Source organism: Globicephala melas, chromosome 8, assembly GCF_963455315.2.
Source record: "Globicephala melas chromosome 8, mGloMel1.2, whole genome shotgun sequence".
Lineage (NCBI taxonomy): Eukaryota > Metazoa > Chordata > Mammalia > Artiodactyla > Delphinidae > Globicephala > Globicephala melas.
The window spans coordinates 8,425,679-8,443,120 of record NC_083321.1 but is presented as its reverse complement, the minus strand read 5'-3'; the positions used below and the strand labels follow the sequence as shown (position 1 = coordinate 8,443,120).

General features: G+C 40.3%; 1 protein-coding gene across 4 annotated transcripts in view; it reads right to left on the bottom strand.

Annotated features, from left to right (window-relative positions):
• ATL3 (atlastin GTPase 3) overlaps positions 1–17,442 on the bottom strand; it is a 50,984-nt gene that overhangs the window by 7,496 nt on the left and 26,046 nt on the right. For all 4 annotated transcript variants that reach the window (XM_030833827.2, XM_030833828.2, XM_030833829.2 and 1 more), the window contains 4 exons: positions 15,403–15,459; positions 14,290–14,382; positions 13,124–13,262; positions 570–697 (listed from right to left, as the gene is read on the bottom strand). In XM_030833827.2, coding sequence (XP_030689687.1) covers positions 570–697; positions 13,124–13,262; positions 14,290–14,382; positions 15,403–15,459 — 417 coding nt within the window. The remainder of the gene's footprint in view (positions 1–569; positions 698–13,123; positions 13,263–14,289; positions 14,383–15,402; positions 15,460–17,442) is intronic.

The following is a 17,442-nucleotide window of genomic DNA, read 5'->3' as shown; positions in this document are numbered from 1 at the left end:
GTCATATTTAACTGGACTTTGATTTTTACAAACAGTGACCATACAGTTGCATTTTCCTAAAGACCTAGATCAACACCCAGGAATTAGCAAAAACACAGCACACCTTTGAGTGCATGTTAGCATTCTTTAGTTAACTGAAAATATTCTCAAAGCAGCACAAGTCTAGGACTCCCACCAGGCTCCCCATGCACACTGGCCTCACCACTACCTGTGGGCAGAGTGACCATCCGCCTTGAGGTAGTCGTGTCACATCTAGGTGCCGTCTCCTCCAACTCACACAACTTCCTAACCACCTCCTGTCCACATCATCTTCCTTGAGGAACAATCTTCCTTTAGCCACAGTAATTACTCCTCTAAGAGAGTGCAAACAACATCCATTTGGTTCTTAGACCGATACTGCCACCCAGTGGCCCACTCCTGGGAGGACACTGGAGTCTCTCAAAACGCCTCTCACCATCTCCCCCTTCAAATTTTCCCCCAGGCTTTAAAATATTGAAACCAAGTTAGTTTATAACCTAGATCAGTTTAACCAAAAGTCAAACATTTTAATAATAAAAACCCACATTTACCTTAAAATATTCCAATAGCCCCCGACAGGTGACTTTCGAGCCGTTGATCTCCTTTTCCATTAAGTTAGCTGGGTTTAATACATATGGTATCAGTGTCTGTAACTGCTCTTTGAATTCACTGGCAATATCTGTTCACAGGACCAAGAAAAAGGAAACAATAAGCCCAACAGATTTATTCAACCAAGGGGAGCATAACGCACAATCTTCACTCTCTATCTAGTTGTTCTAACGTTTGCTAGCTAAAAGACAGGGGCGGGGGTCCCAGACTGTGAGTCTGACACTTTCTGACAATGACCAGATTGCTTGCGGGTTTCTGTTCTCATGTACCTGTATTGTCTCCTTCCCTTCTGCAGTATTAAGTCCTCTCTAGTCCAGAACAGAATATGCAGAACATCCCTACCCTGCTTTCCATTCTGGGAGATTCAGCCTACTCCCTAGACTTTCAAGAAATTTCACTTTTTAAAGAATTTCATTAACAGGCCTTCCAGAAAATCAAGTATCAACCCCTCAGGTTCTCCCAAGCCAGGCCTTTGCTGTACCCTCACTCTCCCCCTTAAATCCATTAGATTTCACTATTCATCCATGTGCTTTATTTTGTTTGTTTGTTTTACGCGGGCCTCTTACTGTTGTGGCCTCTTCCGTTGCGGAGCACAGGCCCCGGATGCGCAGGCTCAGCGGCCATGTCTCACGGGCCCAGCCGCTCCGCAGCATGTGGGATCTTCCTGGACCGGGGCATGAACCCGTGTCCCCTGCATCGGCAGGCGGACTCTCAACCACTGCGCCACCAGGAAAGCCCCACGTGCTTTATTTTTGTTCATTTTCTAATGTTAAAGGAAGTAAAAGCACATGGACCCCATGATATTTATTTTCTATTATCTCCTCAGAGAAGCCCTCTGGGCCACCCCAAAGGGAAAGGCTACTATCTCAGGAAAGGTGATAGCTTCTTTTCAGCTTCTACCAAGTTCTCACAGAGGGTTCAGGAGAGCCATTAAATAGAGCTCTTTCCTCAAAGTGAGAACTCGCTGGCCCAACTATGAAAATGCAAGGAATCTGATTTATATGATCTAACTTCTTCCTAGGTTCCCAACTAATTCAGACTATCAACTGAAAAGAAAGCAGATGGGAACCCACATCAAGATGGGAACTCTCTCAACAGCCCATAACCCAAGTTTACAAAACTGAAACATTCTTATTTATTCATTCAACAGTTTGGGGGCACCCTTTTGTGGCAGGCATTGCTGTAAGAGTTGGGGATAGCATAGTGAATAAAACAAAAGTGGTTTATAAATTTTTCCAAGTACAAATATCGCCATAAAAATCTCCATAGAAAAAACTTCAGGTTACTTTTACCTCCTTACATGATAGGGTCAACTAAGAGAAATTACTAGGTATGTGACAACAATGGAGACTCCTGGAAAACATTCAAAACTACTTAAAAAACAACCATATATAAAGCCCACCATCAGACAATCACAATGAACATTTAAAATATCCTCCTTCCTTTTTAAGCCTCTTATATATTGCTAAACTGCTTCTGTAGAAGATTGTACCCATTTATACCCCATCACCAATGTAGGAGAAGACTTGTTTACTACTCTGAACACACCGAGATTTTTATTGTTTTTAAAACTTTTACTGACTTGATTGGTGAAAAATAGTATCTTGCAGTTTTGTTTTGTTTTGTATTTAATTTATTTATGTTTTGGCTGCGCTGGGTCTTCTTTGCTGCCTGGGCTTTCTCTAGTTGAGGCAAGCAGGGGCTACTCTTCGTTGCGGTGCACAGGCGGTGCACATTGCAGTGCACATTGCGGTGGCTGCTCTTGTTGTGGAGCATGGGCTCTAGGCACATGGGCTTCAGTAGTTGTGGCATGCGGGCTCAGTAGTTGTGGCACATGGGCTTAATTGCTCTGCAGCATGTGGGATCTTCCCAGACCAGGGCTTGAACCCATGTCCCCTGCATTGGCAGGCGGATTCTTAACCACTGCGCCACCAGGGAAGTCCCTATCTTGCAGCTTCTGCTTCTGACAGTACTAAAGACTAGAGAATCTGAAGGAACCTTCTTCCTAACAAGATCCTGCACACAATATATTCTATTACAGTGTAGACTTGGAAGTAAAAGAGAGCTGCAAGGGGCTGAGCAGGTGGGCAGTGAGCTGAAACCAGAGCACTGAGCTAAGTACATGTGAAGCTGTGGCTTATTTGAGGCCATTCACTGCAAGGTGGTGACAAACTCTGGGCAAAAATAACTCCTAAATTAAGTTGGATCATGAAATGGAGCTGGAATGGTCCCAGGTGGGTAAGCCCTTAGCTCCCCAAAGGAGCAAACACAGATCTCCTCTGGAGGAAAAGAGATCTGAATAATGTACCAAGGAGCAGCACAGAGAGATGACGATGGGAAATAAAGAAGAAAATTAAGATATGGAAGACAGAATAAGATTATTTAATATATGTCTAACAGGAGTCCTGGGAGATGAAGGGGAGTGAATCAGAGGCAATAAGAGAAGGGGTGATGGCTGAGAACTCTCTAGAACTAATGAAGTACATGAATCCACAGCTTCAGAAACCACAGCATATAACAAGCAGGTTAAATAGAAAGAAAAACACACGTAACAGTAAAACTGTCGCACAGCAAAGACCCTCTGAAAGAAGGAAAATGTTTCCAGAAGGAAGGTCTGCAGGACAAGAAAGTGAACAAAGAAATTTTTTTTTTTTTTTTTTTTTTTGCGGTACACGGGCCTCTCACTGTTGTGGCCTCTCCCGTTGCGGAGCACAGGCTCCGGACGCGCAGGCTCAGCGGCCATGGCTCACGGGCCCAGCCGCTCCGCGGCATGTGGGACCTTCCTGGACCGGGGCACGAACCCGCGTCCCCTGCATCAGCAGGCGGACTCTCAACCACTGCGCCACCAGGGAAGCCCTCAAATTGCATTTTTGTTAAATCCACATATATGCTGTTTACAAGAGACACACACACCTAAAACATACAGTCACAGAGAGGTTGAACATGACAGAAAAAGATATACAGACAAATACTAAGGAAAACAAAGCTGGAATAGCCATATTAATAAAGATAAAAATGCTCAAACAACAACAAAAAATGGTATTAGGGATAAAGAGGGCTACTATATATTACCTCAATTTACCAAAAAGATGTATCAATTCAAAACTTTATTAAAATAGCCTCAAAATATGTGACAGAACAAAAGGGAGCACTGACAAATCCACCAGAACAGTGGAACATCAATACATATGTTATTGACACTCAAGGAGACAAAAATTAGTGAAGATTTTTAAAATGACGTAATTAACAAGTATGATTTAGAGATACAAATGAACCTTACACCCCCAAATTAAACAAAATGTCCACTGTGCTCAAGCACATATGGAACATGTATAAAAAGTCTAGGTCATAAAATATATATCAGCAAATGTTTAAGACTCAGTGTCACAGCATTCAAACACTATCAAAGTATTCGATAAAATGTGTCAATAAACGCATCAAAAGCTTAAGTAGCAGAGGGGCTTCCCTGGTGGCGCAGTGGTTGAGAGTCCGCCTGCCGATGCAGGGGACACGGGTTCATGCCCCGGTCCGGGAAGATCCCACGTGCCGCGGAGCTGCTGGGCCCGTGAGCCATGGCCGCTGAGCCTGCGCGTCCGGAGCCTGTGCTCCACAACGGGAGAAGCCACAACAGTGAGAGGCCCACGTACCGCAAAAAAATAAAAAATATAAAATCTGATGTGGAAAAAAGCAAAAACTCCATTCTCCATGAATTACGTAGATAATACGTAATATTTACAAATATATTACTAGAAATAATGAGAGTTTAGCAAGATTGCTGAATTTATCATATAGAAAAATCAAATGCATTTCAACATACCAGCATGATTAGAAAAAATAATTTTTAAGATTTCTAACTTCTAAGGAAACTTCTAAAATAAATCTAACAAAACATGTATAAGACCTTGATCAAGTAAGTTTTTATATTCTTCATAAAGTGAAACTAAAAAACCTAAATAAATGGAGAGAGATTACTCTGTTCAGGATAAGAATACCTTCCCATTGTCATAAATACATGCCAATCCCCGTCAGATCAATTTATAGATCCAATAAAATTCCAATCAAAAACCAAACAGGGACATTAATAAACCTGATAAACTGATTCCAAAACTTACACAGAAGAGCAAAGACTAAAGCATAATTAAGACACTACTGAAGATGACTACAGGTAAAAAAGGGAGGGAATCGTTATACCAGATATCAACTCTTATTATAAAATAACTAATTATGATAATGTAGTAATGGCACAGGGCTAGACAAAATGACCAGTGGGACAGAATTAAGAACCTAGAATCTGACCCATGCATTTATAAAAGGATTTTTTTAAACATAACAGAAATTGCAAATAACGGGAAAACAAGAGTATTCAATCAGTGATGTCAGAAGTATTGGCATCTAGGTACAAAAATAGAAAACGGATCTCCACCTCACATACGCAAAAATTGATTCCCAGTCGACTAAACACAAATATGAAAGACAAAATTTAAGAGTGTTTGTATGCATGTGTGTGTGTGTAGAGAAAGGAAAGGATTTTCTAAAACAAGACTTAAAAAGCACTACATAAAATCAAAGATGAATGAATTCGACCACATTAAAACTAAGACACTACTACTAAAAAAAGAAAAGGCAAGACACAGGATGGGAGAAGATACCTGCAATGCATAACCAACAAGGCTCATATCTTTTTTTAATTTTTTAAAATAAATGTACTTATTTTATTTATTTATTTTAGGCTGCACTGGGTCTTCATTGCTGGGCGCGGGCTTTCTCTAGTTTCAGAGAGTGGGGGCTACTCTTCGTTGCAGTATGTGGGCTTCTCATTGCAGTGGCTTCTCTTGTTGCAGAGCACAGGTTCTGGGCGCGGGCTTTAGTAGTTGTGGCTCACAGGCTCAGTAGTTGTGGCTCGCGGGATCTAGAGCGCAGGCTCAGTAGTTGTGGCGCACGGGCTTAGTTGCTCCGTGGCATGTGGGATCTTCCCTGACCAGGGCTCGAACCCGCGTCCCCTGCACTGGCAGGTGGATTCTTAACCACTGTGCCACCAGGGAAGCCCAAGGCTCATATCTCAAAGTAGACATACAGGATCTTTACAGTGCAGAGAAAGACAACCCAATTAAAACTGGACAACAGGAATTTCAAAGGAAAGGAAACATGAATGGAAATAAATACATGAAAAGATATTCAATCCCATTAGTAATCGGGGAAATGCAATTTAAGATCACAATGAGATATATTATATCACTAACTTAGCAAAACTAAGATGTCTGATAATACCAAGTGTTGACAAGGATATGGATCAATGGGAATTTTTATATACACTGATGAAGGGACTATAAACTGGAACAAGAATTTTGGAAAACAATTTGGCATTATCTAGTAAAGGTGAAGCTATATTACATATTCCAATATCCATCAATCCCGCTTTTAAGCACATACCCTTGGGAAATTCCCATATATCCACACATACAAGAATGTTCATAGCAGCATTGTCATAATAGCAAAAAACTGGAGAAAACCATTGAGAATAAACTGTTGTATTCACAGAAGGCACTATTATACTACAATGAAACTGAATGAATTACAACTACATGCAATAATACAGATAACCTTAAAAATAAAATGCTCAGTAAAAATTCAAGTTGGCCACATATGTTTATAAAGTTCAAAATTAAAGAAACTTAGCAATAGACTGTTAAGTGAACCAAACACAAGTAATAAGTTTTTTTTAATTCAAGGACAGAAAAAGCAAAATTTACAATAGTGGTTATTTCTGTAGAGAGGCAGGGAGATGGGAAGAAGCATACAGGTATAGAAAATAGTACTTGTCATGTTCTGTAGTTCTGGAAAGCTACAGCCCTTGGGCCAAATACGACCTGCTAACTATATTTGTAAAGAAAGTTTTGTTGGAATACAACCATGTACATTCATTAATACAATTGTCTACGGCTGCTTTCTTGCTACAACAGCAGAGCTGAGTAGCTGTAAGGCCCACAAAGTCTAAAATATTTACTATTTAGTTCATTACAGAAAAAGTTTGCCAATTCTAGTTCTAGATAGTAAGTTGGGTAGTGGGTTGATGATGTTCATTAAATTATGTTTCATACCTTACATATATACATTACATGTATCCTTTCTTACCTGTAATACTTATGCTTTCTTTTGGATATCTAATAGCATATTTAAAAATTTAATGGTAGGTCATTATTTTAATTTGCTTTTATTTCTTTTCTTAGTAGTTAGGCCAAACTTTCTCTCATATTTGTTCATCAGCTGATTTCCTTTTCAGTGAACTATTTATTAGGGCCTTTATCTTAGAATACAGTCACTCTTCAGCAAGTAAATAAATGTTATCCTTATGTGTACCATGATAACTAGAATATTTTTCCAGTTTGTTTGCTTTTTTGTAAATATGCATAAGGTTAATTATTATGCATTCAAACTACAGCACTTTCCTTGATAATTTCTTTTATTCTTTCTAATTTTAAAGAGTCCTTCCCCAATTCCAGAAGTCTAATAAAATTTACTTTCCCCCCATGCTTTAAATTTTATAATTAGAATTTATTTATGGCTCCTAAATTGAAATCTACATGAGATTTTTCTCTAAATAGTAACATATACTTCTAATCACTGATTTCCACCCCATCTTAAATAACTAATCAATCATAAGGTCTCCTGACATCAAAAATTTTTTTAAGTTTTTCAATGTCCTACCTAAGTAAATGGGTACCAATCTCCATCTAAATATTCTTAATTCTATAGTCTTTTCAGGATGGTGCCAAAATATGGCCTATATCAACTTTAAAAAGGGATTGATCCCTATATTACACATTGATTAGTGGCTTAACATTTGATAAAGGTGACATTTCAACCAGTGGGGGAAAGTCGGACTATTCAACAAATAGTGTTGAGACAAATAGGTACCCATTCAGAAAATAAGCTGGATCCAAACTGGATCATAAATTATAATGTGAAAAATGGAACCAAAAAATTTCAAGAAAAAAAGTGGGACAAATTATTTATAACCTTGAAGTGAAAAACACATAGGGTACATAAAATGCTATCCCATGTATATTTATATTTGCTTTGCATATACTAAAAGAAACTCTGGAAGCCTACAAAAATGGAAGAGAGACTTTTCACTAAATACTTACTTCTTAATCTTTTCTGGGATTTTAAACATGTGAGTGCATTACCTATTCAGAAAAATAAATTTTTTATGGTTTCAACATTCACCATACTGAAAGAATGAGAGCTTCAGCAATTATTTCACAAAAGACTCAGCAGGATCTAGACACCACAGGCTGTATTATCCATGTTTTTACCCAGATTTCATAGACCCTCAGCTATTAATGTTTTTATGAAGGCTGTACCAAAATATGAGTTTTAGACTCAGAACAGGCAAGAACTGTCTCACGACTGAGACAATCTCAGAATCTCATGGCCTCCAAGAAGACTGCTCACTACAATCTCTTCTGTTTAATTTCTAAACAATTCAGTAGTTACTGTATTAGGTCTCTCTTCTCTAGTAAAAAGGAAGACAGATTTCTTTATGGTGAAGACAGTCGTCCTGTGTCGGTTGAAAAGGAGTCTCAAAAATGAGCTCATCTCCTAGCTAACTACTGTAGGAACAGCAGTTCAGCACCGATTATACCAAAACTAAGACTGTCTGGCAGGTGTTCACCTCTGAATAAATGGTTATTCATTTTTAAAAAAAATAAAATAAAACCACTAAAACAATCCTTAAAGTACTTAGGGGAACATTTGCAGAAAATAGCTTCAGAATGTAGTTCTTTTTTTTGGTACACGGGCCTCTCACTGTTGTAGCCTCTCCCATAGCGGAGCACAGGCTCCGGACGCGCAGGCTCAGCGGCCATGGCTCACGGACCCAGCCGCTCCGCGGCATGTGGGATCTTCCCGGACCGGGGCATGAACCCGTGTCCCCTGCATCATCGGCAGGCGGACTCTCAACTACTGCGCCACCAGGGAAGCCCCAGAATGTAGTTCTTAATCAATTTAAATGTCCTACAGAAACTACATGAAGATCCTCTTCTGGATTAAACATAAACATTCTTAGGCTAATGGTGTCTTGCCCAGGTTATATGGGGCGGGGCTGCAGAACCTCAACCAAGTCATTGTACAAGAATATACTTGAGAAAATATATTGAAATGTCTAGGTATTTTTCTAGCTCTGAGAAATGTATCAGCTCCACTTAAAGATCCCCCCCCACAATGAAGTTTATGTGGTTCTCAATCAAGCACTTGCCAAATATTCACAAGTCACCTACTATTTGCAATGTAGCACCCTAAATTTACTCTTCACTCAAAACCCTTCAATATCTTGTTTAAAAGGTTCCCTAAAATTACAAACTACCCAACTCCAAAGCTAAAAAGTACATACATCTTTGCAGAGCTAACAAGAATTCTTCATGAACAATCCTCCTAATGACTATATAGTTCCCTAAATAGACACACAAGTGCAAACTAATATATTTTTTTCTAAGGTTTTTTTAAAACTTATTTACTATTTATTTATTTATTTGGCTGCTCGGGTCTTAGTTGCAGCACGCAGGATCTTTGTTGCAGCATACGGGATCTTTCACTGCAGCGCATGGGCTCCCTAGTTGTGGCACGCAGGCTCAGTAGCTGGGGTACGGGGTCTTAGTTGCTCCGCAGCATGTGGGATATTAGTTCCCTGACCAGGGATAGAACCCACATCCCCTGCATTGGAAGGCAGATTCTCAACCACTGTACCGCCAGGGAAGTCCCAGGGCAAACTAATATTAACATATTTTTAAAGTGAAATAAAAAAGGAAATTTTTATTTTTCAAAACTTTCCTTTTAAAAACATCCTTATATGTACATATTTTTCAATAATTAGGATCTTACAATATATGCTACTCTGCAATCTTTTTACATTTAATAACGTATCATGAATATCTTTCTATGTAAGTACAGATAGATCCATTTATCTATCTTATCCTTTTAAATGACTTCTTTTCATTCCTTTGTGTGATGTACCATAATTTAACCAATTCCTCAAAAATACGTATTTGGGTTGTTTCCAATTATTCACTATTATAATAATAATGCCACAGTAGTAGTATTCTTGTCCACATATTTTTATCTACTTACATATGGATAGTGCCTTAGGGTAATTTCCTAAAAGTGAAATAGTGGATCAAAAGACGTGAACATTTGAAATGTTGATACTGTCACATAAAGACTGTGTACCGACACATTTGTACTTTCTTGATTACTGTTATGCAACACATATTTTCATGAATGTGTCTTAATCATTTGTATTTCTTCCTTTGGGACTTGCCTTTTCACGTAGCAAAGGAAAAATTTTAACCCTATAAATGTGTTTTATAGTTCAATCATGTATGAGGGAAGCAAATAGTACATAATAATGAGACTAAAGTTTGCTTATATAGAATTTATTCCCTGTTTTATAAATCTAATATGAAACTTAGCACACTTAATATTTAGTAATAAACCCTTCATATTTGTAAATATGTGTATGGGGTTGAGCAGTGTTCCCCCCCTAAAATGCATGTCCACTGGAATCTCAGAATGGGACCTTACTTAAAAATAGAGTCTTTACAGATGTCATTAGTTAAGTTGAGATCATACTGGATATGGGTGGGACCTAAATTCAAAGAGCAGTGTCCTTGTAGGAAGAGACAACACAGACACAAGGTGGCCATGTGACCACAGAGACAGAAATCAGAATACTGAAACTAAAAGCCAAGGAATGCCAAGGATTGCCAGCAACCACCAAGAGAAACACAGGACAGATTCCCCCTCAGAGCCTCCAGAAGGAATCTACCCTGCCAACACCTTATTTTCGGAATTCTGGTCTCCTGAGCTGTTAGGGAATGAATTTCTTTTCTTAAGCCACGCCGTTTGCGGCACTTCGTTACAGCAGTCCTAAGAACCTAATACAATATGCATACTGTATTACAACATGCATTACATATTGTATTGCAATGCAAAATTTCAGAAGTCAGGGTTACAGAACTTTAAAAAGCTCTTCTATTTCCTGGAATACCATGATAAAAATGAATTTTAAAACAGAATGTTCTGGGGGCTTCCCTGGTGGCTCAGTGGTTGAGAGTCCGCATGCCAACGCAAGGGACACGAGTTCGATCCCTGGTCCGGGAAGAACCCACATGCTGCAGAGCAACCAAGCCCATGCGCCACAACTACTGAGCCTGCACTCCAGAGCCTGTGAGCCACAACTACTGAGCCTGCGTGCCGCAACTACTGAAGCCTGCGCACCGCAACTACTGAAGCCTGCGCGCCTAGAGCCTGTGCTCTGCAACAAGAGAAGCCACCGCAATGAGAAGCTCGTGCACCACAACAAGGAGTAGCCCGCGCTCCCCGCAACTAGAGAAAGCCCACACACAGCAATGAAGACCCAACACAACCAAAAATAAATAAATAAATTAAAAAAAAAAGAATGTTCTGAAATATTTAAATGTTTAGTAATACAGAGGAATGTCATTCTGCATGTTTATGCCCGATAACCTGAGACCACCCTAAGACAAGAGGACAGGCATGAAGAGTCATTCTAACCCACCCTCTCCTAAACATCCTCAGTTGTGAATTCCACTGGGGGCCTTCCCTGGTGGCCCAATGGGTAAGACTCTGCACTCCCAATCGAACCCAGGTTCGATCCCTCGTTGGGGAACTAGATCCCACATGCATGCCACAACTAGAGTTCGCATGCTGCAACTAAGACCTGGTGCAGCATGAATGAATGAATGAATGAATGAATAAATTTTTTTAAATTCAAATGAAAATCAAGTACTTAAAAAAAAAAAAAAAGAATTCCACTGGACATCTTCCCTACCAGTGATGAACAAACCAGAGCTTAGGTTTGGTAAAAGTATGTCTAATAATGGAACGTTATAACCCTAAAAGAACACATCACCTACACACTCAACTTTCTCTCCTACCTAACTCACAAAGTGTTGCCTAAGCAGATTTCTCTCCAAAGCCAGGCCCCAACCTCGGACTTCTGAATTGCCAACCAATAGGCTGTGGAAGTTTCCTGCTCAGGAAAGCTGCCAACCACATAAAAATATCACACAGGTGACAAATAGAAGGTAAAGGTAAGTCTCTCAAACTCGATTTCTTTTGCAATATTAAGACCAGCTGGAATGTAAATCTTAGGTTGAACAAGCATATTAACTGTCTTGAATCAACTGAGCCAAATAAACTGAAAAAGATGCATTTTACATTTAATATGAGGCTATGAAAAATTCCCACTTCAAAAGGCAAGTTCTCCTACTAACTAAACAGTATATATCCTCTAAATGACTTCCCCAATATAACAGAACTTCTAGTTTAGCACAGTAAGGCTTTGAGGCAAGAAGGACGGGGATGTGAATCTCTGCCGCACTACTTACTAGCTGAGTACTTTGAGCAAGTTACTTAACTTTCCTAAGCCAGCTTCTTCATTTTTAAGATAAAGGAAATACCAACTCCATGGAATTACTGGGAACATAAAGTATAAAAGTAAAGAGCACAGTGCTGGTGCTACTGTCTGAATGTCTGTGTGCCCCTAAAACTCATATGGTTGAAATCCTAACCCCTAAAGGTGATGGTATTAGTAGCTGGGGCCTTTGGGAGGTGATTAGGTCACGAAGGTGAAGCCCTCAAGAATGGGATTAGTGCTCCTATGAAAGAGATGCTACAATCAGAACTCTTAACACCAGAAAGAGAACCCTCACCCAACCATGCTGGCACTCGGATCTTGGATTTCCAGCCTCCGGAACTGTGAGAAATGAATTTCTGTTGCTTATAAACCACCCAGTCAATGGTATTTTGTCATAGCAGCCTGGAGAGACTGACAGTTGGGAACACAGCTGGCCTCTAAAAACGGCAGCTATTATTATTTCTACTTTACTCGGAACCTAAGAAGCTCAGATAAAGTTTATAAACAAAAGCACTTAGTTTAACACACGTGTAAACTGAGGACTAGCCATTAAATGACTCAAGGTCTCAGTGAAAAAGGAACAAAAATAAGACAATGGAACCCAAGTGTCCCACCTCTGATTTCTCTAAGCTACCGTCTAGTCAGCACTTCCTGATATTAACTCATGACCCAGCATCAAGTTTTGCTATAATCACAAATAAGATGAAAACAATAGCCATGCCGTGCATCATGCTACCTTTGTTTGGGAATATTTTACATCATAAAAATGAGCTAATGATAAGTTTTCCCTTTTTTAGCACTTTTATCTCTTGTAAACCAGTAATCGTTAACATCTCCCTTAGAAAGATCATTAATGGGTATTAGCACAACCATTTCAGATGGAGAAACTATGGTCACAGTAAGGCAGGAGCAAAAACTGAACTAGATTCTAAATACTATTCTTTCTAAGAGAACATACTATCTCTCTTAGCATTTACTATTCACAATTGATATTTTCTGGTCACTATTTAATTCCAAACATAAAATCACATGTATAAAATAATATCATTTGAAACACACCTTTCAATTTGCCATCGAAGTCAGGGCTTGTGGCGACCTGGAGCCCTGGATGTGGTAGCAGAAAACAGGTGACGCTGGAGAAACATGAGTGAATGTGATTTCGGACATTCTGAATTTCTTCATGTTGATGTTCTTTCACCTGCCAATAAAGGCCGACAATTTACAAAAGACCATTTGATTTTCCTCACCAGCAACCACTAGTATATGACAAAGGAGAGACTTCCCAATTCTAATGGATCGTAGTGGCCTAGGTGTTTTCCAATGAGAAAACTCAGAACCCTAAGAAGCAATAAATGCATAAAATCGATTAACCATGGCTTGGCTCCTAGAGCTATCAAAGAACAGCAACTAAAGAGTTTCTTAAAAAAGAGTATTACACAAGACTTAGGAAGAATAAGGGAAGGTTTGTGGGCATGAAGCAGGGTCTAACCAATTAGCAGTGATTGACAGAGGCCTCCTGTGGTTTTTTTTGTTTTTGTTTTTTTTATAAGTTTATTTATTATTTTTATTTTATTTATTTATTTATTGTTTCTGGCTGTGTTGGGTCTTCGTTGCTGAGTGCGGGCTTTTTCTCTGGCTGCGGCGAGTGGGGGTTACTCTTCGTTGCGGTTCCCAGTCTTCTCATTGCGGTGGCTTCTCTTGTTGCAGAGCATGGGCTCTAGGCACGCGGGCTTCAGTAGTTGTGGCACGTGGGCTCACTAGTTGTGGCTTGTAGGCTCTAAGCGTAGGCTCAGTAGTTGTGGTGCATGGGCTTAGCTGCTCCGCGGCATGTGGGATCTCCCCGGACCAGGGATCGAACCCGTGTCCCCTGCACTGGCAGGCGGATTCTCAACCACTGCGCCACCAGGGAATCCTGACTTCTGTGTTTTGAAGCCTGTTTGTATCCACACCAGAAAGAAAAGGCACATATGGACCCACGTGTAAAATGTGAAACAGAAACTGCAATTAAAGCTTGGGCTTTTGCACAGGGCTCTGCTCTCCAATCCTGTGAGTTATATACATGGGTTCTCTAATCTTACCATGAATATTATTATTGCGCTAATATTCCGGAGTGTTCAAAACACAAGGTAATTTTCTATGATGTGCTTTAAATACAATAGCTAAAGGCAAATGAGAAAGTTATCACTACTTCAGGTAATTCCTCAGAAGATTATATTTCTACTTACCTGTAGACGCTTTTCCAAAAACGACATTCCCCCCTGTAGTCCATAGTTGTATTCATAAGGGAAACTCCAGTCTCGAACCAGAAACATCAGTGTCTGTTTAGAAAGAGAGCAGAATGTATTATAATACTGCATAAATGTATTTTCAAAATAACCATTCAAATACTTCTTTGCATAATGCCAGCTTCTTCAAAGGGGGCAAGAAAATGTGCTGAAGGATTTATCTACTCTGTAATGTCTTAGAAACCTTATAAACACTAGCAGAACATGTATAAACCATATGTAAGGTCAATATCCCATCTGATATTTTTGTTCTCATGGGTTAATAGGAAGAGACTGATGAGAAAATGTTAAATTCGGGGCTCTGCTCGAAACGCAAGTATGAGGAATATGGTGGAGGACAAGAAAAACATACGGCACTAGTTACTCATAAAATGAGATCTACTTTTTTTTTTTTTTTTTGAGATCTACTTTTAACGTCAGAAAGGAAAAGAAAACTAAAACAATAATACTTAGGGATCCTCTAATCTTACTGAGGTTTACTATGCATTCTTTTTTTTCTTCTTTTTTTTTGCGGTATGCGGGCCTCTCACTGTTGTGGCCTCTCCCGTTGCAGAGCACGTGCTCCGAACGCGCAGGCTCAGCAGCCATGGCTCACGGGCCCAGCCGCTCCGCGGCATGTGGGATCTTCCCGGACCGGGGCACGAACCCGCGTCCCCTGCATCGGCAGGCGGACTCTCAACCACTGCGCCACCAGGGAAGCCCTACTATGCATTCTTACCCTCATAAAACAATTAGCTAAAGCAGGGGTCAGCAAACTTTCTGTAAAGGGCCACAGAGTAAATATTTCAGGCTGCTGTAGCAAGAAGCAGCCATGGACGATACAAATGAGTGTAGCTGTGTTCCAATAAAACTTCCACTGTGGACACTGACATTTAAATTTCAAATAACTTACATATGTCATGAAATATTATTCCTCTTTTGATTTTTTTCAATTCCTAACTCACAGGTCACATGAAAGCAGGCAGCTGGCCAGACCTGGCCTGTGGATTGTAGTTTGCTCATCTCTGAACTAAAACAAAGATATGACTTAAATATTTATAGTTAATACTCTACCTGGAAGGGCTTTTGGAAAATTTCATCCATCGCCAGACGACCATATTCTGTGAAGAGCTTTAAAAAAGAAGAGTTATGGTTTGTAAGGCAATATTATATAAAGTATTTCTATGGCTATTCTATAGCAAATAATTCATTTAACAGACTGAACAGTACTTATCTGAGACCAAAATTCTACAGTTTCAAAAGCCCGCAGGAGTCATGAACCTTAAAATAATCTTGACTATTCCTCTCTCTCACATTTCTCATCCCAATTCATTAGCAAACCCAAAATCCAACCACTCACAACTTCCATGTGGCTTACAATATTGCAGTAGTTTCTCCCGCGTCAGCCCTTGCCCCCCACAGACTCTTCTCACTACAGCGGCCACGGTGGCTCTGTCATACACAAGGTTAGTCAGACCACATCATACCTCTGCTCAAAACCCTCCAACCTCATTCAGGATAAAGGCCAGTCCTTACAGTGTGATCCAGTCACACTGGCCCTCCTTGATGTTCCTCAAACCTGCAGGGCGCACTGCTGCCTTAGGGCCTTTGTTTTCACTCCTCCTTCTGCCTGCAGTGTTCTTCCCCCAAACATCTGCATAATCGGCTCCCTCACTTCTTCAGGTCTTTACTCCAATGACTCCTTCTCAATGAAGCCTCCCATGGCCATCTACCTAAAAAGATTAGTTTTCCACATAGTATTTCCTACCCCATGTCCTTGTGAAATTTTTCTCCTTCACCTGTCTCACTACCTAACATAATATACCTTTATTTATCTTGATTAGTGTCTGTCTTCACTACTAGCATTTAAACTTCGTGACGGCAAGGACGTTTGTCTGTTCTGTGCACTACGGGACCTCCAGCAGCAACAGTAGCATGTACTGGGCCTGTAGGATGCATGCCATTCAAATGACCCAATGAACGAATTCTTCAAAGTCAGGGTCTACACATACATTTACCTCTATTTCTTCATGAAGCCTCATTAAAAAGTAAAGCAAAACGAAGTTTAAAAATTGTTAACTCACAGGACAGAGAGGATCACAAATTATATGAAAAAGAGGAGTTGTCACAAACACTCTGGAAGGAAAACAAATGAGAACTGGCTCGGGTTTTGGCTTTCTCCGCCCTGCTAAGAAATCTGTGAGGCAGGGCCAGAAAGAGACAAGCAGAGTCTCTCAGCAGAATCCCTGAAAGGCTCAGAAATTAGAAGCACCAGCCACCCTGACGGAGGGCGTGAGGGAGCTGGGAAATGGCTGGAAGTCTGTGGAGGGATCACCGACACTCCCAGATCCTGCTCCCTCCGCCTGCTCCAATCCCCTTCCTGCCCTCACAGAAGATGGGAAGTGAACCAAAAAGAATTTAGACTTTGAAACCAAACTCAGCTGAAGATGGGAGTAAGTCCCCTACCTTACTGGAAACAGGTACTTAAGTCAAGTCTACATGTGCCACAGTAAGATTCCTTGGGCCTCTCACCCTGCTGGAGCCGCAGCAAGCTTTACCTACCCAGGTAGGAGTTTAAAGATGTCTCTGGAGAAACTGACAACCCAAGAATAATAGTCTGCAAATACTGACATTTAGGGGCTGCAACAAAATAACTAAATGATCTTGCCCAGGGATCTCACTGGTGATCCAAACCAGCACAAGAGGCCACTCTCTCACCAAAGGCTCCCCGTTGGTATTTTAGTGGCTCACTCTCAAATACAGATGACCAGGGACCACCACATCTTTGAGAAAAGCTTCTAGCAAGGAGGACAAAAATTCATGTCTTTCAATTCTAGAACATCATCTTAATCCTTTTATAATTTCTCTCCCTCCATTTTCTGTGTTCTGTTTTACTAATATCGATTACCAACATGTTAAGCCTCTCCTGAATTGATCCTCCAATTTTCCTATTTTTCAGTGCCCTCCGTTTTCCTTCTCCTCCACCTCTCCCTCTCCTCTCTTCCTCCCCTTTCCCTTCTCTCTCCTCCCCGCTCTATCTCTCTCCTCTGCTTTTCTCTTCTCTCAATGCTCCACTACCTCCCCTCCTACGGATTTCTACTCTTTGTCTTTTTA